Source organism: Python bivittatus, unplaced genomic scaffold (genome assembly GCF_059951505.1).
Source record: "Python bivittatus isolate LINGU-HERP-01145 unplaced genomic scaffold, Pbiv_v1 ctg000410_np1212, whole genome shotgun sequence".
Lineage (NCBI taxonomy): Eukaryota > Metazoa > Chordata > Lepidosauria > Squamata > Pythonidae > Python > Python bivittatus.
In genome coordinates this window covers 475,983-503,860 of record NW_028277067.1, presented here as the reverse complement: position 1 = coordinate 503,860, position 27,878 = coordinate 475,983, and the positions used below count along the sequence as shown (strand labels likewise).

The 27,878-nt window shown below is 40.1% G+C and overlaps 3 protein-coding genes and 1 long non-coding RNA gene across 5 annotated transcripts in view; 2 read left to right on the top strand and 2 right to left on the bottom strand.

Annotated features, from left to right (window-relative positions):
• Positions 1–148: 148 nt before the first annotated feature.
• On the top strand, positions 149–8,438 carry BECN1 (beclin 1). Its single transcript, XM_007438736.3, has 12 exons — positions 149–408; positions 1,156–1,284; positions 1,615–1,682; positions 1,919–1,977; positions 2,929–3,019; positions 3,251–3,387; positions 3,698–3,892; positions 4,509–4,655; positions 5,363–5,512; positions 5,648–5,708; positions 6,700–6,842; positions 7,612–8,438. Exons 2-12 carry the CDS (start codon positions 1,158–1,160, stop codon positions 7,778–7,780), a joined length of 1,347 nt encoding a protein of 448 aa, XP_007438798.1. The 5' UTR covers positions 149–408; positions 1,156–1,157; the 3' UTR covers positions 7,781–8,438.
• A 91-nt stretch (positions 8,439–8,529) lies between these two features.
• CNTD1 (cyclin N-terminal domain containing 1) lies at positions 8,530–15,174 on the bottom strand. Of its 2 annotated transcripts, none has more exons than XM_007438739.3 (8): positions 15,067–15,174; positions 13,428–13,620; positions 13,251–13,326; positions 12,260–12,416; positions 11,633–11,795; positions 10,646–10,790; positions 8,814–8,910; positions 8,530–8,664 (listed from the first exon to the last, which is right to left on the bottom strand). In XM_007438739.3, exons 1-8 carry the CDS (start codon positions 15,067–15,069, stop codon positions 8,557–8,559), a joined length of 942 nt encoding a protein of 313 aa, XP_007438801.2. In that variant the 5' UTR covers positions 15,070–15,174; the 3' UTR covers positions 8,530–8,556. The 2 variants fall into 2 exon arrangements, with proteins under 2 accessions (XP_007438801.2, XP_087999443.1); XM_088143317.1 differs by having other exon boundaries at positions 15,036–15,112.
• Positions 15,175–15,263: 89 nt separating this feature from the next.
• On the top strand, positions 15,264–16,917 carry LOC103048330 (uncharacterized). Its single transcript, XR_456556.3, has 2 exons — positions 15,264–15,498; positions 16,594–16,917. It is a non-coding gene; the product is annotated as an uncharacterized LOC103048330 (long non-coding RNA).
• A 4,530-nt stretch (positions 16,918–21,447) lies between these two features.
• WNK4 (WNK lysine deficient protein kinase 4) overlaps positions 21,448–27,878 on the bottom strand; it is a 37,173-nt gene continuing 30,742 nt past the window's right edge. The window contains exons 16-20 of the mRNA XM_088143315.1: positions 27,768–27,864; positions 26,171–26,489; positions 25,883–26,085; positions 24,993–25,090; positions 21,448–22,602 (exon numbers count right to left, since the gene is read on the bottom strand). Coding sequence (XP_087999441.1) covers positions 22,600–22,602; positions 24,993–25,090; positions 25,883–26,085; positions 26,171–26,489; positions 27,768–27,864 — 720 coding nt within the window. The 3' untranslated portion in view covers positions 21,448–22,599. The remainder of the gene's footprint in view (positions 22,603–24,992; positions 25,091–25,882; positions 26,086–26,170; positions 26,490–27,767; positions 27,865–27,878) is intronic.

Here is a 27,878-nt window from a genome sequence, read left to right as displayed (position 1 = left end):
AAACATCGCCGAGGCGACTCTCTGCCAATAGCGCTCCCGGTCCAGCTGCACCGAGGCGGCCCGAGCCGCCTCTCTGATGCCGAGGGGAGCGAGGAGGCGGTCCCGTTTCTGCCCCTCCCACGGGCGTGACCACGGAGTGCGATTTCTCCGGAAGAGAAAACTTTCTGCGAAGCCAGTTTTGAGAGGCGGCGGGGTTGCTTGGGAAGGGGCTCTCGGGGGAAGAGGAAGCCGGGCCGGGTGTTTGCTGGGAGGGAGAGGTGGCCTGGCGGTGATTTTTGCCGATCGCTTTCGTTCGTTCCTGGGAAAACTCTTTAAATTAAATGCATATCGCTTGTGTATCCCGCGTATCGTCAGAGAACCTGGTTGTGGGCACTTAGCAAACACACTAGCTCATTGTCGGACGGTGAGGTAGGTGAGAACGACGGAGGCATTTAAGATAAAATCAAGGTAGATGCCAGCTAAGGTCATTGGGGTTTACTTTTTTGTATTCCTAGCCATAATTTGTCCACCAGCTTCAGTCTAAACTGGGCCAGGAGAAGGAAATTAAAGCTGTCAGATGCGTCCTGTGCATAGGAAGTAAGTGCCTTCATTCCTGGAGGAGTAGCTGCAGCAGAATAGATTGTGCATTACCTCAAAGATGAACAAGCATATTGTTCCATGGATTAGTGCACTTTCCAACCACATGTTTAGGACTGAGCTGACACCTGGTTGCTTTTTCGATTAGTAGAGCCTAGTTTGGACAGTTCCTGTTTCCTGAAGATACTTAGTATCAGAACATCTGGCTGATTTCCCTGGGGGTTATAGCTGAAATGGTGGTGCTAAGCCATATTACTTGGATTGATTCAATATGTGTCATCAAGTTGATGTTGACTCTCAGCATAGATTATCAGCATAGATAAACGTTTTCCTTGATGATGTTATTTTATTGGGCAGCAGCAATACAGGAAGATGCTGGAGGGAGATGATCACTTTAGTGACAATGGCAGAGGCATCAATTCATGCTGCATGGCAATAGTAACCACTCCTGTATAATAAAACTACATAGATAGAAAACATAAACTGGATAGCAAATATAAAATGTTATACCCACCTACAAAATGTTAGAAGCATTGTACTTAGCTTCCGGGATCAGTGACTGTCTTTCTATCTTCACAGGTATGGATGGGTATAAGTCACCTGCTTGCACCATGCAGGTCAGCTTTGTTTGCCAGCGTTGTAGCCAGCCCCTTAAATTGGACACATCTTTCAAAGTTCTTGACAAAGTCACCATCCAAGAATTGACAGGTAAAAAAAAATGTGCAGAAAGCCAGTGTGAGTCACAAACTCCACATTGTGCGTGCAAATACTTGTCAGTTGCTGAGACAATCCAATGGAAGTACAATATAATGTTGCTGGGAATTTCCAATAATATAGTGTTGTTATGATGGATTTCAGCAGAGCTTAATCTGAGGCAGTTCTCAGATCTTAAGCTGTGTTGCAGAGCCTGTCCTTGGAATTGGGAAACGAGCTCAAAGGGAAAGTATTATGGACAGATATAGTAAGTTTTCTGTTGGATTTTAGCATTACATGCAAATCTTTGTATTTTTCTTTGGTAATTGTTTGTCTTTTATCTAGCTCCTCTGCTTACTACTGCTCCAGCAAAACTGGGTGATGCACAGGAGGAAGAGACCACTTTGACAGAGGTAAAGAGTTAGCATCTGATTCTAAATTAAACGCAAGGCAGCTTTAGAAGTTAGACACCAGCCAAAATTAGGAATTGTTACTTTCTTGGTATTTATTCTGCAAAACCTGATGTTTAATCTTCCTTGTAATGCATAAACTTATTTAAGTGTAGGTTATTAAAAGCTTTTTATGGGCTAGTGCATTTAGCTCTCTTTGGTGAGGAATCACAAGATGCTAATGCTAAATTTCGTTTTAGGAAGTGTTTGTTGAAAACCGTCAGGATGGTGTGTCCCGAAGATTCATTCCCCCAGCCAGGTATTGAATATTATGTTCTCTGTGCCAGTACATTTGCAGTGAGTGCCTCCTTTAAGAGGGTGGAAATTTTGATCGAACTGTGACTCTGAAGTCTTTCTGAGACTGTTGCATTTTAATTTGGGGGGAGGGCCTTCCATACATACACACACACACACATACACACACACACACAGCTACCAAGTAAAGCAAGAATGCTATATGTTGTTATCTAGAGCAAAAGATAATAAAAGAAGCAAGAATTCTCCCTACTTATAGGAGATGAAGGCAAAATGTACTTTAGTTCTTGTGTCCTTTCTCTGAAAGGGAATAGTTCATTTTGAATTGGGTCCTCTATTATAGGACAACAGTTTTCAGAAGGAATTTTGTAACAGTCTGGGAATTATGGGAGTTGGTCCAACATAAGGAAGCCAGTAAGTTGAGGAAGGCTAGTTTGTTTGGTTGGAATTGTTTAAAGAGCTTGTTGTGTTTGCCCCTCATAATAATGAGACTGAATTATCCCTCTGTTATTCCTGCCATAGGAGTAATATATTCATTCCTGACCATTTTTTTCCTGCAGATCAGAGCAACCATTCTACAAAGGTGGTTTAGGTGGCCCTGTTTCTTGATAACTTGCATAAACTAGCTAATGTATATTCTAATGAAGAAGGCAATAGTTTCCTAAGAGGCTTTTAAATGGAATCCAAGTGATTCTCTGGTACAATGGATCCAAAGACTTCTTTGTTCTTTTGAACTGTGCTGTCTGTTTCTTACATCTCATGCGTTTTTTTCTTGCAGCTTCAGGCTGCAAATTGAAGATTCTGTACTCAATATAGTATATAGAACAAAAACCATTTACTATTTAGGAATTGGAAGTAGGTTATGGGACAAAAAATAAACTGTTATGGCTTTATGTCAGAATTTTTGGTGAAAATCCATGAAAATGCCTCTTATAAAATCATGCTGCATTTTCAGGATGATGTCAACAGAAAGTGCCAACAGTTTCACTCTGATTGGAGAGGCCTCTGATGGAGGCACCATGGAAAATCTCAGCAGAAGACTCAAGGCAAGTTGTTTTCTATTCTTGAGTGTACTGTGCAACTTTTAGGGAATCCATAGAAAAGAGTGATTGTTTGGGAGAACAGAAGGCAATGATTTTAAACTTGTTTTTGTTTTTTATCAAGACAAAGCTCTAACAAATAACAGTTTTGCTTGACAGAAACTTGCTGTCTCATTTAACAAACTGTGGAAGTATCTTCTCTTTCCCTTACTAAAATGAACTCCTCTTTCCTTCCAGGTCACTGGAGATCTGTTTGACATCATGTCTGGCCAAACAGATGTGGATCATCCTCTATGTGAAGAATGCACTGATACACTTCTGGACCAGTTAGACACACAGCTCAATATCACAGAGAATGAATGCCAGAACTATAAGTGAGTAAGAATAGATATCAGAAGTGCTACACTATCTTGTTGACAGAATAAAGAAACATAATTCTACCTTTGTTCACTGAAATAATTTTCAATGAAGAAGGTACCGTGTGCTTGTCTCATGTATGTACTCAAGCTGTGGCAATTCAATTTCTATTTTAAAATAGAATGAACTACAGGTACACACATTTGATACTCAGAGGCAACCGGCTGGGTTTCAGGGTGCATTATTCTGAAAGAAAGTGGGGTTTGAGTGTTCAGCATGGCTCATTGCCACCCCATGAAGTCACTTATGAATGGGTGTTCTTTGCAGGAAATGCCTTGAAATCCTGGAGCAAATGACTGAAGATGACAAGGAGAAATTGCAGTTGGAACTGAAGGAATTTGCTCTTGAGGAAGAGAGGCTGATTGAGGAGTTGGAGGAAGTAGAGCAAAAGCGCAAGGCAATGGCTGAAGATTTTGAGAAGGTTAAAACTGAGGCTGAGAGGCTGGATCAGGAGGAAGCTGAGTGAGTGCGAAGTCTTGCTACTAACAATATTCCCAACTTGTATTTTTCTGGATAGATATGTTGTTGAAGTTCATAGCCAAGTTCTCATATTTACTGGTGGCTTCCCCCCCCCCATTTTTTTCTTTCTGCCTGTGGTAAACATCTTCCCTTTTTTTTAATGCTGCTTTCCTAGCTGTTGCTTACCACATCTCTGTTGCACTTTGTTTTCTCCTTATCCCTTTCAGACATATCCCTTTTATTTTTCACATTAGCTTTAATACCCTTATAGCTCACTTACTCTAGCTATGTTAAGTACTTGATAGTAAAGCTCAGAGAAATTAAATATAGCTTCATAAATCAGTTAGGAAAGAAGTACAGTGTGCTGTTCATAGATAAGCCACCTGTTTTTATGCCAGCTGTCTAGCCCTAAATAGGAACTATGTTTTTCTATCCAAATTAATTCTCATGAAGTTGATTTCTAATTCATCTGATCATTTTTGAAGCCTATCCTTTTCTCCCTCCTAAGAATTTGTTTTTTTGGATCCAGCACTGTTCCATGTGCCGAATCTTTAATGATTTTAGGGAGGGACAGTGTCCTCACAGAGAAATAACTTTGTTCCCTTGATGCTTCCTGGAGGTATCAGAAGGAATACAGTGAATTCAAGCGGCAGCAACTAGAACTGGATGATGAACTGAAAAGTGTTGATAATCAAATGCGTTATGCCCAAATGCAGCTGGATAAGCTAAAGAAAACCAACGTATTCAATGCTACTTTCCATATCTGGTAAGACAAGGAGTTTGGATAGATTGGGGTGCGGGTGGGCAGAAATGTAGTGGAGTATCAGTAGTTGAATCTGGATGGAGGAAAATGCATTTAAGTTGTTGTATACATACAGTGCCCATATTTGGTCATTCAGGCTCTGCAAGGTTTGGAAATCCAGATGATTCTGGTCAGTATTAGAGAGAGTATGACAGTTTCAATTTAAGCTTGTTGTAGAAGTCTAACTGAATACTGTGTCTTCAGTTTATTCAGTCTTGGTTGGATTCTTATTTTCCACTTTTTAAGTAGCAGCTCTTCCTTGAGAGCCTTGGGCCACTCACCATGAATAAATAAGTTCTTTAATGAAGATGTTATCCCCCCTTTTTGGGGGGGGTACTCTCTGTAGTATTTTTCGATGATAACAAATTAGTAATACTTCACAAAGGGATCTTGTCCAAGAGCCTTCCATCCTTGTTTTAAAGTTCCACAGTCCTTTGCCAAACTGACTGGGGCTCACAGAGTTAAACTTTAAATAATCTGGGGAACACCAGGCTGACTTCCTGTGCTACAGACAGATGTTCATAAAAGCTATGGATCTTGGTGTTTGTTTTTTGGAAAATCACTTTAGTTTTGGATAATTGTCCAAAAACTGCTCGAAGAAGACTTCCTTGTACTCTTAAGATATTTCTTATTCCCTCAGAAGCTAGCTGATTAGACTTCTTCTTGCATAGGCATAGCGGGCAGTTTGGCACAATAAACAACTTTCGTCTAGGCCGCCTCCCAAGCGTCCCTGTGGAATGGAATGAGATCAACGCAGCCTGGGGGCAGACCGTTCTGCTGCTTCATGCCCTTGCCAACAAGATGGGCCTGATCTTTCAAAGGTAGATATGGAGACAACAAGCCACCCCTCCCTTTGTCAGCCATAGGAATGGCAAGATTATTTAACTTATTTGCTGGTTTAGAAGGTTATACCACACTTTTTAGTCAAATGATTCTTAAGTGGCTTTCTCTTGCAGGTACCGCCTTATTCCGTATGGAAATCACTCTTATTTAGAGTCTCTTACAGACAAATCCAAGGTAAGAGATGTTCTCACATTTTGGCTTCCTAGAATCCCTCTCTTTCATTTTGGATTTCTAAAGTGCTGTATCTATTTAAGACTCAGAAGAGACTAGTCAGTTCAGGACAGCCTCTAGAAAATTTGATGAAGGCAATTTTGAGGAATTCTTTATATGGTGAATTCTAAAAAAATCTAGGTTGCCCCAAGTTTATAAGCATGGTTTGGTTATTCCACTTTCAACATGTTGAAATATTTTGCCTCCCTGAGTAGTATTTGTTGATGGGAAAATGGGATGCTAAATAAATAAAATAATATAGAATGATTTAGCTGATAACATTTTTTAGGCTAATGAAATAGCCATATATATATTTTTTTTTTACCCTGGGGTAGACTGCCTAGTGCCCTCTAGACGTTTTGGACTGGGCATCAACTCCAGCCATGCAAGAGACACAAATGTAATGAATGAATGATAAGGTAGGCTCCATCTGGCCAACTTGTCTGACAGATTCGTATTTTCCAGGTGGGGAGTGGTCATTCATTCTCCTCGTGGCCAAACTATAGTAGGAAGAAAATCTGAATAGTCCATAGTTCCCCATCTCAGATCAAAAGGATATTTTCATTAGGATTTATTTTCTTATAGTTGGTTTAGAAATTGAGTGAAAAATCAGTGAACCTGAATCCCATAAGGGAGCAGGCGCTGCTATTTATTTGTATTTTAAAGTGCCCTAGATGCTCACTGAAAAAACACTTTCTTTCTAACAAAAGAAAGAGGCTAAGTTTGGGGAGAAATTTGTTAAGCAACAACGTAACAGTAGCTCTCTTTATCTTCTTGTTTCCTGTATCCTGGACTTGGTTTAGGGGAGCAGTAATAAACAAAAAGCTGATTTATGCTACCTAAGATATAATGGATACATTTTATTGACTAAAAAGGCAAAGCAGCTTCATCAAAAGTATTGTAAAACTGTAGGGCAATTCCTTGTGTTTCTAATATCTGCATTTATGTCTTCAAGGAGTTGCCTCTCTACTGTTCAGGAGGCTTGCGATTCTTCTGGGACAACAAATTTGACCATGCAATGGTGGCATTTCTAGACTGTGTACAACAGTTCAAAGAGGAAGTAGAAAAGGGCGAGACACGTTTCTGTTTACCTTACAGGTAAATGTCAATGGTTCAGAAAATAGATAGGTTTCTTTTTCCCAGAAACATTTAAATTCTGTCTGGTTAATCTAAATTATGTAGCTCTTACTAAAGTATGTATATACAGTGGTATCTCGGGTCACGAATTTAATTCGTTCTGCGATTCTGATCACGACCCGAATCAAATTTTCCCACAAGGTTCAATGTAAATACGGTTAATCCGTTCTGAACCATGTTTTTTTTTTAAACCACAAAAATATGAAACAAAGTACAGTACAGTACAGTACGAAGAGAGAGAACACTAACCTTGCTCGAGGCGACTTCTGGCGTGGAGGACAGGAAGGCAGGTGGGGAGGCAGTTATTGTTTGGAGAGTCCCCCTCCCTACAGGAGCCCACGACCATGTGTCACAGCAGGGAAAATGGCCGCGGATCCTGTTCGTCACCCGATGTGGAGTTCGCGAACGGAAGCAAAATTTTGTGAACGGTGCTGTTCGTGAACCGAATTGTTCATGAACAGAAGTGTTCGTGACCTGAGGTCCCACTGTAATTGCATTAGATGCTATTAATTTCAAGGTATCTCACGTATATCAGAAGTTTTGCTTTTCTGTTTTTAACACAATATAACAATAGCTGAATTATCGTGGTTCTTTAAAGTCCTGATGCCCTAACAAGCTACCATATTTAGTGGTCTTGGAGTGAGATTGTCTCGGATAGGTGGCTACTGTTGAAACAGTACTGGAATACTGCCAGAAATTTCAGTGCCTGATAGGATCTGTTTTTCCACAGAATGGATGTGGAAAAGGGCAAGATTGAAGATACAGGTGGAAACGGTGGGTCCTATTCCATTAAAACCCAGTTTAACTCAGAGGAACAATGGACAAAAGCGCTCAAGTTCATGCTGACAAACCTGAAATGGGGTCTAGCTTGGGTTTCTTCCCAATTCTATAATAAATGACAATTATGAAGGAGAAAGAATCCAGCAGCCTGACTGAATGATGCCGAAAGCAGGACTTGGCCTGTGGCAGCCATACATCATCTTAGAAGAAGAAAAATCTACAGCTTTGACATTTCATTATAAAGTGGAATGAAGCAAAAAGCTTCATAGCATAGTTTAGATAACATGTAGATAAAGCACACCATTGCTGTTTGGGAAAAAATCATGATGTATTTTCTCCTATAGGGCAAAAAAAGGAGACAATATTAGAGGTAGAGACTCTGCTTAGTTATGAAGCTATTGCAACTTCATTATTGCACTAAGCTAGGAAATACAAAATAAATACACTGATTTTGTTTTTCAGAACGTATTTATTTATCAGTGCTAGGGAGGGTAGCACTTTAATGTATTTTTTCTCAGATGCATTTACCTGTCAGTGCTAAGGCTTCTGCTTTGGAAAAGCTTTTACATGTAACATTTCTCATATCTCTATAATCCATACATCTAAGGTCTGTCTTAAGCTGCTATAATTCCTTGCAATGTAATGGTTATGCAAGACTGCTGTAAATGGTTCTGATGCCCTAGTCATGGACAAGGTACCTTTCTTTTAAATCTCGCTGCCTCTTAAAGGATTAAGATAACAAAACCTATGAGATATCCATTAAACTATTGAAATGTATGGGGATGAGTAGTGTCTTCTTTAGTAGTTATCTGCTTAAGAATTCTATCTCTGTGTCAAATACTACAGTACACTACTTGATAAGCAGGCTCTTCAGCTTCAGAAGAATGAGGGGATTCTAGCAACCTTCTTCTGTTCTACCAAGGCTGTGCTTCAGAATTGCATAGACTGCCTCAGTAATGCTCTGCGGACTGATGCCTGTAGTGCCACTGAGGTACTTCGTAACCTTTCAAAAGAAAGAAAAAAAGTTTAGATTGATACGGTGGCTGGTTACCTATAAGCACTGGGATTCTTATAGGTAGCAAGCCACTGTAGGAGAAAAAAAAAATCTCTGGATTCACTCCATGAATGGACTGAGTGATAAGCTGCACATACCTGATTCCAGTCTTCATGGTTTAGCAGGAAAGAACTTGCGCCAATTACTCCTACAGCTAGTAGCATGAGGTCTTCCTTTACGGACACAAATTTGGCTCTATGAAATGGAAATGACAAGTTGAACAAGGACTGTATTCCAGCAATAGTAATAATGCTATACATTCAAAAGTAAAAACCTATTTAGATACATCAAACCAATATGATTAAACATTTGATTCTTTTTAAAACATTTGTCTGTTACATTCACTGGCTTTTTGAATTAAAAGATACATTCTGAAGACTTCTGCTTATGATGGTTAGAATGCCTGTAATATCATTAAAGCAGTTTAGCAGCATCTTCCCCACAAATTCCATTGTGATCAGTGGAGCCCATTCTTAGGTAAATAGGTGTTGCTTAAATGTCATAAAATGGCCAATTCAATTATCTGCTTTTGTGATTGAAAAATTCCCTACAACATAGCAGTATCAATTCAGATTGTCTCCAATTTATATGTAAAGTTAGAGCAATAAATATTCATTACAAAGCCAAAAGAAGGAGCTATTCTCCAACACAGCAACATAGTTCTGAGAGTGGGGGTTGCTGTAATACTGTCCATAGAGTAAAAGAAAATTATATTTTCTGCTGCATTTCTCCTATTAGATTGAATGTATCAGGCAACAGTACTGAGTTCTGTTGTGTTCTACTGGCAGGTAATAATGAAGAGATGAGTTTGTTTTCATCTTTCAAAAAATAAACATTAGCAATATCCAATGCTGTCTATGGTAATTATATAGCAAAGTGCCAACAACCTTATCACCACGGGGAAAAATTGTATTTTTTCAATCTCAATACATTGTGTTAATGTTGCTGGAAATGCAATGCTCGGGAACCAAAGTATTTCTGTGAGAAAACATGCAAATTTGTGAAACCAATGAAACATTGTAATAATGAAAAAAAGCCAACCCTGGATTCTAACACTTAAAAGGTTATTTGAAATATTAAAAGGCAAGTAAAATGATCCAAAGTGAAATAGTCTCTATCTAAAAGTTCACCCTAATGAATCCAAATAGGACCTGCAACAGAGGATCACCATGCATCTCTTTAGTAAGACATTTTCAAACTACTTATATCAATTAGATCAAGCAGTCTCAAAAGCAACTCCTTTTAACAACTTCTGGAATACTGAGGAGCACTTTGCTATCTGTTCCGGCAGACTCAAGCTGTGGGCTTGAGCATATTTTCTTATGGAATATTGGAATCATATTCATATGTTTTGTGTATCAGCTGCCCTGAGAATATTTATTCTGAAGAGCAGCATAGACATGATTAAAACACAGATATCTAGAGAGAAATGTTTCTTCAGTGTAATGGCTTTGGAAGCCATTTTTCAATTCTATAGTTTTAATTTTAGGCAACAGTTGCCCATCCCAGTAGTCTCTAAAATCAATTCTAACTACAGTATATCTTCCTAGCAATTCCTCCAGCTCATATTGCAGTAACTCATCATAGGGAATATCGAGATATATTTAAGGTTCAAAACTGCCCCATCCAAATAAAAGGTTGTCTTAAGCTGGGAGCTGCCCATATTTGAACATTTTGCAGAAGGAAATATTAATATGACCTGAAGAGAAATCAGAACAGTGTCAGCACAGTGAAGCTAGATTCTATCAGGACAGCACTGCTTACAAACATGTCTTTGTTAATATTTGCTAGTGGAAAACTGACCCAAATTTTCTTGGTCTATAGTTATTTCTCCACTTACTACTACAGTACTTCAATATGCACAACTCCAACATTTGTCTTCCCTTTACAGCACACATTTATTGCTAGCTCGCTTCTTTCCAGAACTTACAGCTGAAGTTCACTTGGAGAAGAGTTTTCTATTGAAGACTTCAGCAAGGTGTCATAAATATCGTTCCGCAAGAGATATGATAAACTCAATACATGTTTGCACATTTCATGCAGTTCTTTTGTGGGAAGCAAGTAGCCATTGTATCCTAGTATTGGGGGGGAAAAACAACAACCACCAAGGATTAGATGCTGCAGGAAAGAGAGTGAATTTCTATATGGAGTGAGAATCTATCTTCTTTATCTTAGTATCTTGTGAGCCACTGATACATTTGTCATTTTTTCTTCCTCCTTTCTGCCTGTTTCAGTACTTAGCTTCTATAAAGTCCCCTTTCAAAAACAAAAACAAAAACTCCCTAGATAAAATTTTACAAGAGAAAAGGAGAGCAGTGAAAATAATAATAATAAATTTAAAAAGAAGTGATGGGCATGTCAGTGATCAATGTGGGGGGATAGGAGTAAGCAAGTTTAAACTAACTACAATGTATTATGTCATATAATCTGTAAGGACCCACAAAACTTCACTATATCTGATTGACAGTGACTCCTTAAAGAGTGAAAATGATCATTGATCCAGAGCTCATTTTATTGAAACATTTTGCTTTCTAACCAAATGGAGTAAAAAAAAACAAACAAAGAAAAAGCAGGACTCCTAAGAACAACATGGGCATGTCCCTGTAGCTTCATTGGCAACAATGAGAAAGTGGGTGGCCGCTACCTTCACCTGGGATGTTCTGTAAATTCTCAGCCTACCCTACTGTCTTGGGATCCGTGATCCAAGTACTAACCAGATGTGACCCTGCTTAGGGTTTTTTCCAAGATCAGCAAAAGGTGGCTAAGTGCTGCCACCTACTGTAGAGCCTAGGAAATAGACAACCAACTTAAATGTGGCATCTTGCTACTCAGTGAAGAGGGATAGACAGACATCATTACCATTCTTTTACTTGCAGGGCAAAGCTGTTTGACAGAGTATCTTGTTTCTTGCATTTACCTAAAACTTCCAGGAGAATTTCAACATAGGCAAGTGGAATTGGAACATTGACTTGAAAATGCAGAGCCTTCAAAATAGCCAGTTCTGATTCTAATAGTTCTTCTGTTGTATAGGAGAAACCCAAAGACTTCAGAAACTTCAGAACCATATTGTTATTAACAATCTGTGTAAAAGAAGTATGAACATTACATCCAAAATGCCAATTTTGCTTTGCTGTAGTATACTATGATCCGGTATATTGGGCTGTGATGCTATCCTGAAGTGTATGTTGTTTTTTTTAACCCAAAATGCTCATAATATGATACTAAGAGGCTGCACACTTAACATTTTTGCTTCTGCTGCTCATAGTTCATCATTATGAAAGCCAACTCCATGTATCTCATAAAGCTACTTCAGTACTATTAATCTCATCTACCCCAGCTATTTATAAAAAGACACCATTGCTTTGCAATTTATAACTTCTATTTTTGTTTTCTGATCAGATTGTCTAGCAAGGAACAATCATATTGTTCCCAAACGCACACATGCATTTAACAGTCCTTCTTCTGTCATAGAGAAAGTCCACAATATGGCACACGAAGAGAGCTTGAATGAAAGTTACACAAGGCAAATCTTGAATCTCCTTACACTGTAATGGAAAGAAAGCTTGCTGGCAAGCTGGATGCAAGAGACTAAACGCAACACATATGTGCCCTCCACGTGTTCTTTCAGTGAGGCCCAGCTGCTATCTTCCCCCTCTCCTGGGGTGAAATTAGAGAACTCTTCTAAAAGTTTGAGCATAAACCTAAAATTACAAAAGAGTAGATAATACATTTAGAGAAACAAAGCAGAGCTGGTGCTAAATAGAAATTTGCTTTATGGTTTAGAGAAACAAGTATCAAAGTCATGTACCCACATTGATTTTAGGGAGCAAAAGCTATTCTAAAGATCATGACTCAGTGTGTGAAACAGGTAGAATAAACTATAGGGCCTTCATCAGCTCCCCAAGAATCAAATTGCCCCATTATGTTTTTCCTGAGATTTCAGACCTCATGGTGCAGTATGTTCATAGTTGGATATTAACTGAGACAACTAAAATGGCACAAAAATGCAATATGAATACTCCAGACTTAATCTCCAGGCAAGATTTTATAAAAAGCAGGAGATGGGAAAGAAGCAAGGAAGTAAAACAAAACAAAACAATCCTTAGATGTTACTGCCTTATAATTTAAACTGCATGTGAGATTATGTTTGTAGATTGAATGCATTTTTAGTGGTATCCACAAACTTCACCTCTGATTGACTTTGGGCTTTTACTACTCAAAGCAGCTCTTTCATTAAAGACCTCTGGATTTATACCTGTAGCTAAAGTATTCCCCATAGAAAACAATCCTTTGAGGTTTTAAAAAGGAAGCATATATACTTTAGTCTATATATTTGTAGGTTAAAGCTGGTGACTTGACTGATCTAATTACATCTTTAAAATGGTAAAGGTATAAGTTACAGGAAAAGACAGTGCAACTTTAAGCACATCTACTTAGAAGTAAATCCCAGAGAATTAGTGTTACTTATTCCCTGGTAAGCACATGAATTAACTGTTCCATCCTAATATCATCAGTCAGAGAAAATAAAGAAATACCTTTCAAATATTTCTATTGCTTGATATGCTGCAGATTCAGTTAGGCTCCATTTTTCAGCTAAAAGAAAAACAAATTCTGGCAGAGAGACACAGGAGAAATGATCAGTTAGAGGGTCCTCTAGAATGGTTTTCAGAATTTCATCTTGGTCTAGAGAGTTTGTTAAGGCCAATTCTTACCTACTATCTGTGTGTCTTTGAAGCAGCCTGCCTCGTTACACAGCTTACTCAAATACTGCTCATTCTCCATAGCCATGTGAAGCAAAGTATCTTGGATAATTCCAGGAGTCACTACTCCAAAGACAGGTTCTGAATACTGGTATCGGGCTGCTACCTGTGCAGGTAAGCCCATCCTAAAAGTATTGTTAATACTCTGAAAAAATAGTAATTCAGCATTAAACTAATTGACTTCTGTGGTCCCTTCCAACTCTGTTTCTACTAATAAGGAATATAATTATGGATCAATGAAGATACAGTGGAATTTATCCTATTAAGATGTTATCGATTGATGTTTTACATGTTGATGCTTTTCCTGTAAACTGCTTAGTTTCAGCCTAACTGAAGTGGCATTAAAACATCAAAATTAAATACAATTCAATATAAACTTTATGAAAGGGGTAGGCCCAAGAAAGTAATTTAGAAATTAAGAGGTAAAACTAGTCTGATATTAAATTGTGCTCTCTTTGAAGTTCCAGTTGGGAATACTAAATGTATCACTGATTGAAATTAATTGGTGTGTGAGGGAGAAGAAAAGGGCCCCTCAGATACTGAAGCAGTAGATACACCCATGATATGGCTTGTAACATACTTTACATAAGCCTATCTTTAAGAGAGTCTGGAAACTTAAGCTGATCAAAATATGGTTGCACAGATGATAAAGGGTACCAGAAAGTTTTAACATTTAACATGTTTGTGCCAGTTGCATTAATTCCTTGTAAGCCAAGGAAGTACCACCTTTTTGAGAGGGGCATACTCAATAAATAAGGCCAGAACAAAGATATGAGTGGGATCAAGCAAAAACAAAAACAACACACCTTGATTTAAATTTTATTAAAAACATCATGTTACTGCCCACACATTTAACTGTATTAAGAACTACAACTGAGTAACAACTTTTGCAGTTGGGACACCAAAGGCAGTTCAGGTTATACAATTTTAATATGACAATTTAAAGCCTTAAATAGTTTTGGACTAGAATTTAAGAGCATTACCATATACTTCTGCCTATATCTGCTTTAGAGCTGTTGCTTGAATTCCCACTAGCAAAATCAGGTTGGCAAACAAGGAACCACATCAGGCTTAACGATGCTTTACCTCTTCAGTGCAGGTCTTTATGAAGAAAGGGGTCAAAAACTTGCCCCCTCACTGCAGTCCTTCCTGAAGATTGTGAATAACTTCAGGGAGTCAATTCAGTTTTCCCCTTAGTAACTCTACACTTGGTTGTACTTTATAGTATTTCTTCTTGTAGTCACTTTGTATTTAGCCTTTAAGAGTTTACAGGTACTTTGCATATTAAATACTTACATGCAGAAAATTAACAAGAGACTTATTTAAAAGGTCCTACTTTGTTTAACGGGACACCACGAATTATATTTAAATTGTACAGTTAAGTTGCAATCGCACATACTGAACCCAACAGGAATGTGTGTGAATATATCGATTAAATTGAATATCTAGTCAAGGCAAGAAAAACTGTTTGCGCTCCCCTCCAACTTTTTAGCCTTCACTTTGAAGGGCACAAAAAAGATTCATAATTAATTTGAGGTTAAACTCTTTTCACATCCTCACCGTAGCAGTACTCAATAAAGCACCGACGTACCATAAACGTCTGTGTGACTGTAAATTCAAAATGTCACTCCTCCCCTTTTTCTTAGCGTTTGCCCTCACCAAAGATGGCAAAAAAAAGCGTGACTTTTAGAACCTTTAGCAGTATAACGATCGGTTTTTTCAAAATGGCTGCTGTCGTGACAAGTCTGGGTCATCGCCCTCACCAAAGATGGCTGCACACTCCTCAGCACTACGTTTGTTTTCTTAAGGTGAACACTTCCTTTCTTCGCCAAGATCGTGGGAGAGATGTCGGCGCCGCAACAAGGAGGGCAATTCTCGCGTGTGCCGCCTATGAACGCCAAGCCGCAAAGGATGACACCCGTTGGGTTTAATTCAGGGCCGGGCATGGCGGCGGTTAGGCGAGGGAGGAACACCCGCAACAACGTCTTGGCTCTCGGGTTAGGAATTGCCGCCGTAGGAATCTGTATCCTTTGGTAATCTGAGGTATCATGGCTGCCCGAAAGAGAAACTCGTGTGGTGAGCCACTTCCGTTGTTTGCGTCCGTGGGCTCCGGACAGCTTTATAGTAACCTTAAATTCTCGGGGTTCGCGCACGTCTTCATAAGTCCGCAAAAGCTGGTTTAAAAGCAGGGCCGAGGGCGGAAATTCAGACGTTGTCTTCTTCTGTATTCTCTAGTCCTGGCACACAGAACCTTGGACCCTGCAGACTTACTAGAAATGGATTGTTTGTTCTAGTTCTCTCCCGGACTTTTCGGAGGGGAGCTCAAGATAGCTATGTGGGGTCCCCTGTCTTGCCCTCGTTTTATTCTTGCAGTTAAAACAACACAAGAACTGATTGGCTGACAGTTACCCTTCAAGTATCCTGGTGCAGTGGATCCTGAATTTCCGTTCTCCTAAACCAACACTTATCCACTACACCACTTTGGAAATTGAAGTCTAGCAACTTTGGGAGGCTCCAGGTTGTAGCACAGGCTTTCGCAGTGAGTTGTGTAAAGTGTGTGTGGGGGGTTCCTTGTGTGCTTTGGCTCCTAGGGAAGCAAAATGCACTGCTCTCTAACTTCTTTCCAGCCTATTTCCTGGATCCAGGTGGCTGAGAGCTTTGAGCTGGAATTTGCTGGCATTAAGATTTGTGGGGGGCTGTTTGAGGGTGTAAGAGGGATTTTGAAATGTAAATGTGTATTTTGTTATATTTTAGTGGGCCTTTCTCCATTATTTGGGGTCCAGCATGTGTACATGCAGAACACCTGATATTAATTGGGATGTCTCATCCAAACTGATTGGCTCTGTTTTTCCCCCGTTTGGGATCAGCATTGCATTCCTTTGTTAAAGCACGTCTGACATGAAGGTTAATTTTTTTTTTCCTAGGAGAGGTAAATTTTGAAAGGCAAATGGCAAACCTTTCTTATTTTCTCCAGTCTTTTCCTTTTCATTCAGTTCAGGGCAGGGATAGTGTTGCAGTGCATTGGCTGTTGACTGGTGATGGAAATGACTGGAAGATTTATTTGGTAGGGGCAAGTAGCATTCATACTTTAATCATTTTCCTGAGCTTCCATGTACAGATGCCTACACCATGTATTCTTTCTCCCAAGATGTCTTGCTGAATGAGGTAGAAGCAGAAGCTGAAGTCATCCGAGCACAGAAAGCAAAGACCTCATTGGATTGAGGCTGAAATAATTGAAGAATTGCCCATTTTAGAGGTTTAAAGTCAGCATTCCTCTTTGTGTGCTCAGACTCTACTTGAGGAAATGTTATGCAAAACTCTATGGATAACACCCTGCATTTCAAGGAGTTCACTGATAACATATATTGCCATGTCTAAACTATAAAAGGCATTTAATACCTTTATCTGTTGTGTGAAACTCCAATAAACAAGTTCAATAGAGGATGATTGTGTGAGAAGTTGTTTTAGGGTAGAACTGAAAACCGCCTGAGGATGAAGGCTCAGAACTTTTATGTTCTGAGTTATGTTTTAACATATATTTTACATCTGAAAGGAAGATAATGAATGATTTACTTATCAGTGGTAAGATGAACTCGGTGCTCCTCATATACATGTAACTTACCAAGGTGTCAGTCTTTATCATATTTATATTTATTAGAGCTGTACAAACTCCAAAGGGGTATTTCACTTTCATGGTGCTTTGGGGAAAAATGCTCCTTCAAAGCTGTTTTATGAAGTAATATGACCCCCACTGTCATATATCTTTGCTTTCTATTCCCTACCCCCCACCTCCCAGCTAGAAGAAGTACAAGTGCCTCAATGAGATTAAAGATGTTACCCCCACAACACAAAGCAGTGCTAACCAAGTCGAATTGTAGACTTTTTGCAAAAGCCAAACGTGTATTTGTAAATATGACAGAAAGCAAAATTGGAATAAGAATCCTGCTCAAAGAACTTAATTTTTAAATCTTCTAAATCTTCTTATTTGGAATTGTAGGTTCTGAATATATACAACACTTCTGAAGAGTAAAGATCTAAAACGTGTAACAATTGCAATTTGAATTGTTTTTAAGCAGCTGGCAATGTAACTTTTGTCCTCCATCAATTTGTTTAATCTTCTTTTAAATCTTTCCAATTTGGTGAACTCCCACCACCCAGTTTGAGTAATAATCTGTTCAGAATTATGAGAAGGTGAAAAGATTATCCCTTTCCAGTTTATCAGCACCATATATAATTTTATATATTTCTGTCAAGCCTCTGTATACAGTACTTTGTTTCTAAGCTTAATAGTCCCAAAGTTATAACCTTGCAAAAAAAGGAGTATTGATCCATCCCTTTTTATTTTGATGCTTTTTTCCTGCAAGTTTTATATGAAGGCATTGCATCATTAGCCATTAAATGCTTGATTTCTTTCCAAATAACTAACGTGGAATTTGCCTTTTTCTAGCAACTGTAAGACTGCTGTTTTCATTGAGCTATTCACAACTTCACAGTCCCTTTCCTGATCAGTGCCCATCTTGGATCCCATCAATTCATCTATGATTGGGTTTTGTTTTGTTTTTTGCCAAAATTTGCATTACTTTACATTTTTTATACTGAATCACATGTGCCAATTTAATGCCTGTCCCTAATGCTTGCAGCACCCTACCATCTCTTTTTGATTGAATCTTCTAATAATTAGGTTTGTCACTTCAGTGGATACCCCAAACTCCATATAATTTATGAGTTAATTTAAAAATTGTGTCCTTTGGAAACATTCTACTTACAACCAGTCATTGTAAGAATTGTCTTTTTATTGAAACCTCTTATTTTCTGTGCTTTGATCATTCTATAAGACCTCTCTTCTCCTACCCTATAGAAAGTTTGCTCAGAACTCTTCAGTAAGGGGCTTTATCAAATGATTTTTAAAAATCATAAGCAGTGTCTATCAGATCCCACATATGCATGTATTTGTTGTTAATTTACATGAATAAGACAATTTAACTACTTCAGCAAAATTTGTCCTGTACTGTTAGATTAGCTGGCCTATATTTTCTGGTTCTCTTCCCTTGCCCAATAGGGTAAGACATCTTTTTTTTTAAAGATAAATATTTGATTGGCCTCTTCCCAGTCTTCTGGCACAGAGGCTGCACTTGGGATTATGTTAGGTTTTAATAATAATAATGGCATTCTTATTTGTGCCACACTGCTGGGCAATAGCTCAGCAATGCAGCACAAATAAGAATGCCAGCCAATGGGGAAGGCAGGAAGTGGTTTCACCCAATGGGAAAGCACCGGGTGTTGACTCAGGGAGCCACATATAGGAAGCACTCGCTGGTGAAACTCTTGCAAAGGGGCTTGCTTTTGCTGGCTTCATGCAAAGGGGCTTCTTGGTGCGAAGGGCCAGGGCAGGCATGCCTCATCAGCAGGAGCAAGAAGACAGTGAAGGTCAGCTGGGACGGTAGAGCACAGGACAGCAGGGGTTTCAGAATGCAAGGTGGTGAGGGCAACTGGGACTGGGCTGGGGCAGCAGCAGCTTCCTGGGGCGTGGCAAGCAGCCCTAGAACTGTGTGGCTCTGGGGCTGCTTGCCACCCCGCAAGGCAGGGGTGCAGGGCAACCAAAAGGGCAGAGATGGGGGGAGAGATAGGTGGGTGGGGGAGTTGAAACACCCCTGTGGTCATAAATGTGGGCAGGCTGCCAATTTTGATCACGTGACCTTTGGGACACTGCAATGGCCATAACTTCAAGGACCAGTCATAAGTCACTTTTTTCAGTGCCTTCGTAATTTTGAATGGTCATAAGTCAAGGACTACCTATATGTCCAAAAGATGTTATTGAAGAAATGTCAGATGTAGAACAAATTTTATCTGACAAGATAGAGATGGTATTGAAAGTGCATTTACAACTGACAGGCCAAGAGAATGATTTAGAAAAGGATGTTTAACTTGATCTACAAAAGAAATTGGCTGAGGTTTTAAAATTTAAAAGGGAAATACAAATGAGAAACCTAATTTTTTTTCCTGGATAATGTTTTCCTACTGGATTTACAAAAGAGGCTTGTTAAAGCTTTGAAGAATTCTGTGTGATGGGACAAAAAAAGAAGTGAACAGAAATCAAATCCTACAACAATATTTGAACGAACTAAAGATTAAGACTGTTAGAAGTAAAAGGAAGGAATATAAAGTTGGTTTATTTGATCAAGGTTAAAATATATGTTGTTACTTCTGGTTATCCTTTATGGACTTTCTGCTGACACCAGGACTGAAAAGATGGTGCCTTATGGATTATAGATAAGAGATGGGATATGAGATGAAGAGATAAATGTTTGTAACCTTGGAGAGGGTAAAGAGTCACTAAATTTGTTTATACTTGTGATGAAGGTTGGAAGTCACTTCTTTATATATTTCTTTTCTTCTTTATTATATTCTTTTTTCTTGCACTTTTTACTCCTTTCTATTCTCTTTAAGTTTAGCTTGTATTACATTTTACTATTATAATCAAAATTCTTAATAAAAATTATATATATGTATAAGGGTGGCTTCAGGAAGTGGAAAAATGAACTTGACATTTAGTATCTGTACGATGAGCCTGTACTTTTATGGCACAAATCCCCAGAGTTGAAGTTTTCTATCAAGCAGAATTCTTGCAGGCTTTGGCATGTTTATTTCCAGGCCATCAGCTTTTTGATGTGCTACTTTGACAATGTATTGCTGCTCTTATTGTTTCTCGTGTTCTGTTTGGAGTAAGTAAATCATTAAACCAGCATTTGACCAGAAGCCAGACAAGGCATTTATCAAATGTGAATTTCTTTAGAAGGGGAAGAAGGGAATTTTCCCTTTAGTAAAAGCTGGCCTGTATTATTGGTTTGCAATTCTGATTTCAACAGCAGATTTTTTCCCCTCCTCTCAATATAAAAGATTTTAAATTCAGTTCTGGAATGATCAAGAGCTGATTAGGGCAGTTATATTTTAACCTAATACTAGTTCCCCAGAATGGCCAGCAATATATTTATATCAACCACGTAAGCAGGATTGAATCCAATAGTATCTACCACTTCTGTTCTTCAGCAACTGGTATAGAGGAATAAACTGTCCTCAGAGCTGGAAGAATTACATACCTGACATGAGTAATTCCCTCCCCCAAACTCAGGTACGTGAGAAGTCTTGGGGAGCAAATGACTCAAATAGCTGAAATGTGTGACAGTTTCTGCTTGTCACTTTCACCCAGATCCCTCCTATTATAAAATGACCCCCATCCATTTGTCTTTGCTGATTCTGTTAGAGTCCCTCCTCTGCTCGTAAAGAGCTTTGATCAGGAGATGGTTCCTCTTTGGTGTATCCAAACGATGGTGGTTTTCATAAATACATTTCTGTTACTGTGGAATGAGCCTCTCCCATTGAAGAGGTTGGCTGTTAAAGAATTCTACTGGGGATGGGAGCAGAAATGAATAGTAGAATACAATGCCTTCTGGGATTGTGCCAGAATGGAGAAGAGAAGCATTTTATGGTTCTTCCCTTTTTACTGGCCCATTTTATTCCCTTGGAAGTTCTACTGATGGCAGTGGATGTGAATTAATCTATACTGGCTCCAGTATTACCATAAATTTGCTGCTTGTATGCATACGTGCCAGGGAAATGAGAAGACTAGATTTGGTGGCTCCAAGCCTTCACTTTTTCTCACCCCAATACCCCAAGAGCACACTTTTTTTTTTTTTTTGCCCCTACCAACAAGCACTGTAGCACTAATGCTGGTGTGTCAAACACTGGCAGTCAAGAAGGGGCTTAGTAGGTTGGATCATCTCTCAGTGCAGGAATGCAGCCTTCTCTGCTCTGGGAGAGGGGGATTCAAAACAGCCTGTGGATCTTGTATGCCCTCCAGAGGACTGACTTCCTGATAAAGCTTTTGTGCTAATGCCTGCCTTATTGACAGAAATACATGGGAGAAGGTAGGGATAGTTGCCATTATCTCCTACTTGTAACCATTGTTTTCTCACTATCTGCTTTTCTCATTTTTTAATCCAAAAAGGTTATGGAGGAAAACAGAATAGCTCTACCAAAAGCTCTTGATCTGAACCCAACCTCAGAGGGGAGCTCAAAATATAATAGTAAGTACTGTACTGGGAAGAGAAAGAAAAGATCAAAGAATTTGGAATGTTCTCTGAATATATATTTATTTATCTCCTTTGGGTTCACCTTTTCTTTATTTTGGCCAGGTTGGTGCTGCCCGTTTGAGGGGACCTTAGCTAAATATGAATTGGCATGTTATGGTAATTACAGGTTTATATGGACATACCTGTTTCCTCATTCTGGAGTTGCTACATGAGAACTTCAGATGTATAAAAAGGAAAATAACTTGTGCAACATCAACTTTCCTTCCAAAGCCCATCTTTATATATACAGTAGATATATAAAAACCTCATATACAAGGGTTTCACTCCAAAGTGCAGATACCCCTGTAAGTAAAGTTGTACCCCAATCAAGGCAAAGTTTTTAAAAAGTGCAGAGGAGATCAAGTAGAATGCCATTGCTGTTGGGGCTGAGCTTGCAGCTCAAGCAATGAGGAGAGGCCCCAATTCCTTTAATACTAAGGCACCCTCATCTCCCATAAGACAGCTGCTTAAAGATTCTAAAGGAGCCTTTGATGGCTTTGGGAATTAAGGGGAGCAAGCAACATCTGCTCAGTCTAGGTCCTGACCTCCCTCTTGTCAAGGCACATAGATCAATAAAGCTTGAAGCATGAGGATTTCACTCCAGAGAACGAAGGATCCCATAGGGGATCTTGCTTCTGTTTCAGTAGCATTCCTTTATAACGGAGAAACAGCAAAAAGGCATGTACATCCTGGCATTTTCATGAGAAGTCCTCCCAAACAACAGGGGCTTGGCATCCTTTGCAGATCCAAAGCTTACAGAGAGAAGCTCAGCAGCGCTGAGCTGTTGTCATCCTTGCTCCTTTGGTACTGATACAATTCTCAGAGGCAGCAGTTCTATTCCTTTTATCAAGCTATCTTTGCCATACTGAATGATGGTGATTGGCCTTATAAATAAAGCAAAAGGCAGATGCTGCAGAAGGCCCTTTCACTCCATCCTTTTGAGGGTGGGCAACAGGCTGAGGTAGAGTCCACAAAAGTATCCACAAATGGTCTGGTTACTGAAGAAACAAAGATAACTTGTGAGATGAATTAATTTTAAACAGCACACATTGGATGTCTACTTCTGGTTGATGAAATGGATGTCTAACACAGGCTGGACTCATTTATGTGTGCTTAGCCATAAACGTACTTCATTTTGTAGGGGTTGATTGCCCATGTTACTCCAGATGTTACTGGACTTCAACTTATAACATCCCTTGCTATTGGTATTGCTGGCTAGGGCTAAGAAGTTTTAATTCAGCAATATCTGGAGTGTCACAGGTGGCTCACTCCTGGATTCATGCAATATTTGAATCCAGTTACTGTGGTTTAATAAATCTGATTTATGATTAGCACAATATATGTGTGGTTTATTTGATTCATTTATTTTATTTATTTATCAAATTTATATAACCACCCATCTCACTGACGTGACTCTGGGTGGCGTTCAATAAAACAAACAAAATAAATCTTAAATAACCATTAAAAACAACCTAAGATCACAGAAGAATGTGCCAAAATCTCACATATAATACAACCATCTCATGGGCTTCCTATTACCATAGGATTCTCAAGCCTGCTGGAAAAAAAAAACATTTTAAGAGATTTCCAGAAGGACAATAGGGTTGGGACTAATCTCACCTTGGGGAAACAATGTTCCAAAGGATGGGTGCTCTGGCAGAAAAGGCTCATCTCCTGGGTCCTGTCAGATGGAACCCTTTAGCAGACAGGACCTGTAACAAGCCTTTCCTGCTGGAGCTGATGAGATGGCTAGATGTAACCAGGAAGAGGTGTTACGTGATATTATTTACATGTCTAAATAAACCATGGCTTAGTACAATCAACCCAGTCAGTCTAAGGCATCTTTATATAATGGCATGATTTTTCCAGCCAGAATTTGATACTAGAGAATTTCAGCTCCTATTCTTAGAAGGGCGATAGCTAAGCATATCCAGGAATTTGGAGAAAAGATTTGCAAATGTTATTAATGAACATATTCTAATTTCTGGATTGAGGCATTAAACACAGACTTGGTCATCATGTTTTGATTGTCATAGCAAAGTAATACAGATGTATACTTACAGCTGTGTTTGAAAATTTATTTCACTGCATGTAATTGAATAATTTATTCAAATTTATTTATTTGAAAACAAATGCTGTATTCAAGGACTGTTGTTTGAGTGCCATGGGTTACTGATCTATATAATAATAATAATAATAATAATAATAATAATATTTTATCCCATCTTTTTTATATATAACTCAAGGCCACAAATACACCTGTTCATTGGTGAGATCAGATTTTTGCCATGCTGGGCTTTTGATATGAACACTGCTTTCCAGCTGTGTTGTTTCCTGCTTCCTTTAAAAGGTTTTTTTTAACTTATTTTCCTGGAGCAACTAGAATTTTTTTCCAGTATTTTTTTATTGGCTCTTTTATATACCCTCCTGTACCATTCCCCCTGCTCTCCTTGGAAGCATGTCATTGCATGTAATTGAGTTATAAACTGTCCTACAGTGGCTATTAGTAAGTCTATACGAGCAGTAGTATATTACTGATGGGACAGTTTTACCAGCCCTTAAATTTATTGTTGGGTGTGGTTTAGATTTACTAGAGAGGTGCAACAGGTTACTCCCTTCTAAATGAAGAGTGTTTGTCCAGGCATTATTTGTCAAATGTTAATCAAATATTCCACCTGGCCCTTTTCAGTAATGCATGGAAGTGATTTGTAGCATATTAGTGAGCTTAAGAAATATTTCTGATTTGTATAATTCATATCTGGAGTAATCACATTTGGGAAGAATGATAAAGCAATATTCTTACCACCCACTGGGGCAGTGGATTTTGCAGCGGGGTGGGGTGGGGGTGGGGGGTAAAACCGGCCAGCCTAAAGAAAACAAGGTTGTGCGGCTTTGCTGCAAGCCCTGCCCCGTCTGCACACACACCATGACATCACCCGCATGCCCCAAAGGGACAAGGCTTGTGGCCCAAGGCCATATCACCATGTGGATGAAAACAGCTGGAGCTGTGGAGACCAGACACTGGGGCAGATCTAACTTTTTCAACCAAGAAGCATAAAAGCCAGTTGGGTAACTTTGGGCCAGTCCCTCTCTCTCAGCCCAACTCACTTCACAGGGTTGTTGTGGGGAAAACAGGAGGAGGAAGGAGTATTAGGTGTATTTGCCGCCTTGAGTTATTTATAAAAATAATAAAGGCGGGATAAAAAAAAAAACTAAGAAAAAAGGCAAGATGGGTTGCACTGGCCTTGCCTGCCCATCACGGGCTAGTTAGCCTCTGGTCCAGAGCAAACATTCTAGACCAGAGTTTCTCAAACTGGGCAACTTTAAGATGTGTGGACTTCAACTCCCAGAATTCCCCAGCCAGCCACTAGCCTAGCCCATTGCTTACCAGGCATCCAACATCACTGGCAAACTTCACGCCTTTACTTTGCCGCTGCTCTTGAGAGGTGAGGCTGCTGCCACTCACAGAATTTCTCCGCATGATCCCTGCAAGGGAAACAATCACATTAGTGCAGGGACAGCTGTAACGAAAATCAATATACAAGTACAGCATAGATGGGAAACTGACACCACTGTTCAATGTCACACGCAATTACACAATGCATTTTCTTTGCACTGGGATGGGGTGGGGGGGTTAAAAAATTCTCCTCTCCCACCCATCCACCCTACCAAAGTGTTAAGATTGCTGGTGTCTTCTGGTATTAGAAGCAGGGAAAGAGTTATGCTAACTGTGGCAATGGGGGTGGGTGAGGGTGGTTTAAAGCCTCCTCCCCTCTCAGGGATTTTATGCATCTGAAAACATATAAGTGAATGAATGGCTGTGCAATCTGTACTCTCATGAATGAGGCTACAGAGGCTTCGTCCCTAAAAAGTGGCGTTCAGTCACTCTTAAAGGGTTTACATTAAGATCAGGCCTGCAGCCTTGTTATTTCATTGAAACGATTTTCCACAGACAGGCATTTATTTAAGATATGGCAGATTCTCAGCTCAGAGAAACCCAGGAAATACCTGAACATTGTTTACAATACCAGCAGCACTGAATAGTTTCCCACAAAACCCTGAGCTGGTTGACACAGAGTCAGGGTGGGGCACATTGTATACGTTCTATATTCCTTTATCCACGCAAGGGCCTTATCTGAAGTGCCACAAGGCAAGACACTTTCTCGTGTAACTAGGTTTACTAAAATCTGTCCTTATAGCTAGGTTAGTCATCTAAGCCTGCAGCAGGGGCTAAGCGCTGCTTGCATGGACTTAGTGCAGGGGCAAGACAAGGCTTACCTTGAGGCTGTGCCGAGTCTGGGCGCTGCAGGCTGCTGCGCCTCAGGGGATTGAAGGTGCCCTTAGAGAGGCGGCGTTGGCGGCTGGAGAGCATGGCAGCAGGTGACACAATTCCAGCAGGTGGCACCTTGCCAAGGCGGGCATAAAGCTCCTCTATTTCTCGTTTCTGCTGTGCCTGGAGCTTTTCTACTTCAGAGAGATGCCTAAGAGGAAGGCAGAATGAAAAGGGATGTTAATGAATGGAGTGGGGAAAAGTTTTATTTGTTGCCTGTGCCCAAAACTACTCACTTCTGGCGTAAGGCTTGCAGTTCAATCCAGACATCATCATCTTCTGTGCTATCTGAATCATCACTGCTTGGGTAGGAAGGGCTGTGCATATAATTCGTCCAGACAATGTTGCTGTGTATGGGCTCCCCTTCCCCTTCTCCTTCTGCCACAGTGGTGGTGCCCTCCTCGACTTCCTGCACGGGTGTTTCACCAGGAGATCCACTGTCGGATTCGGAAGTGCTCGAGATGTCAGGCCCATTGCTTTTGGGGGGAGATTCTGATGGAATATTCTGTGTGGGTGTCACCTGGAAACGGCCCAGGATTTGTGGCTTGGGCTCTCCTGGCAAAGAAAAACGAAGTACGAGGATGGGCTGTAGGCATGTCTTCCTATAGAGCAGTATTTTTCAAACTTGGCAACTTTAAGAGATATGGACTTCAACTCCCAGAATTCCCTGCCAGGTGTCGCCGCTACCAGCCAGTGCTCACAGGATGTCCTGAAGCCCAAGCAGTGCTACTTAAGGTCACTGGCAGCCTGTGTAGGCTCTTCTCCTATGTGGGATGTGGGGAGGCACGGCATATAGCTCCTTGTATGAGGCATCCCAAGGAACAAGTTACCCCATGGTGAGACTTTGTAATGGTCATAGGCCCCATAGTTCCATGCAGTCTGTGGCCCCAAAGGAGTGATAAGGAGGCAAGCAAAGGAAATACAGCTGGTACAGGGCACAGTTGGTGCCCTGGCTGTGGCTCATTTTGAAAGCTGGTGCAGGGCCACCAGTGCATAAGCATGTATATAAGCATGCTTATATAGAGGCTTCCATAGGAGCAATAGACTTTCCCTGTAAAGCAAGACAGGCAAGGTTTCAGAGAGAGGGATACATCTGGAGTTCAGTTTAGTTGTCAGATGAAATCAAACACAAAGCAAAAGGGCTAGCTTAGGTCTCCTTCTCCCTCCCTCTCTTTACCATGCCTGAGAGAGGGGTAAAGCAGGAACATCTGGGTCTAGAACTCTTCTGCCATTCCACAAGTCTGCTGAGCATAGCAGCAGCCCTGCGCCACCTGCAGCAACAACGAGGGCTAGCAGCTGAGCCACATGATGCTGGAAGAGAACAGCACCAGAGAAAGCTGCCCAGGGACTGGAAGGGAGAATCATGCAGCCTGCAATGGCCAATAATTACCAGTCAGATTACCCAATACAAATCACTTGACCGCATCAACAAAATGGGTGCAGTCAAGTGTGTGAAGTGCATCAGATTTTACACACTTTGCAACTGTTGCTGGATGCTACTGTCTTAAGGAGGAAACACTGTTTTATATCAATACAGCTAAGGACAATTTAAGCCTAACTCACAGCAGCATTTGCAGAGGGCTGTGTGTATGTGTCAAAATTTGCAAGATGGTAGATGTAGCACTGGGATGCAAGGCCTGCCCCTTTTGAACATGTATGCAACATCAGTGCATGTACAAAAGAGACAGGGCTTGCATTACAACACCGCATCTGGCATCATACTGATTTTGAGCCATCCCCCATGGATGCTGCTGCTGACTCATGAGTTTGGGCAATAGCAACTTTTAGAGGGCCCCAGATTTCCTGCTCTAATCCTTCTGAAACACTCCTTACCTTCACTGATGGTTGAGTGTTGGGCAGAGGAACCACTGGAGGTAGGCAGATCTGATTTGGTTAATTGTGATCCAGACCAGGAAGAGACAGGAGCTACCTGTTAAGGAGATA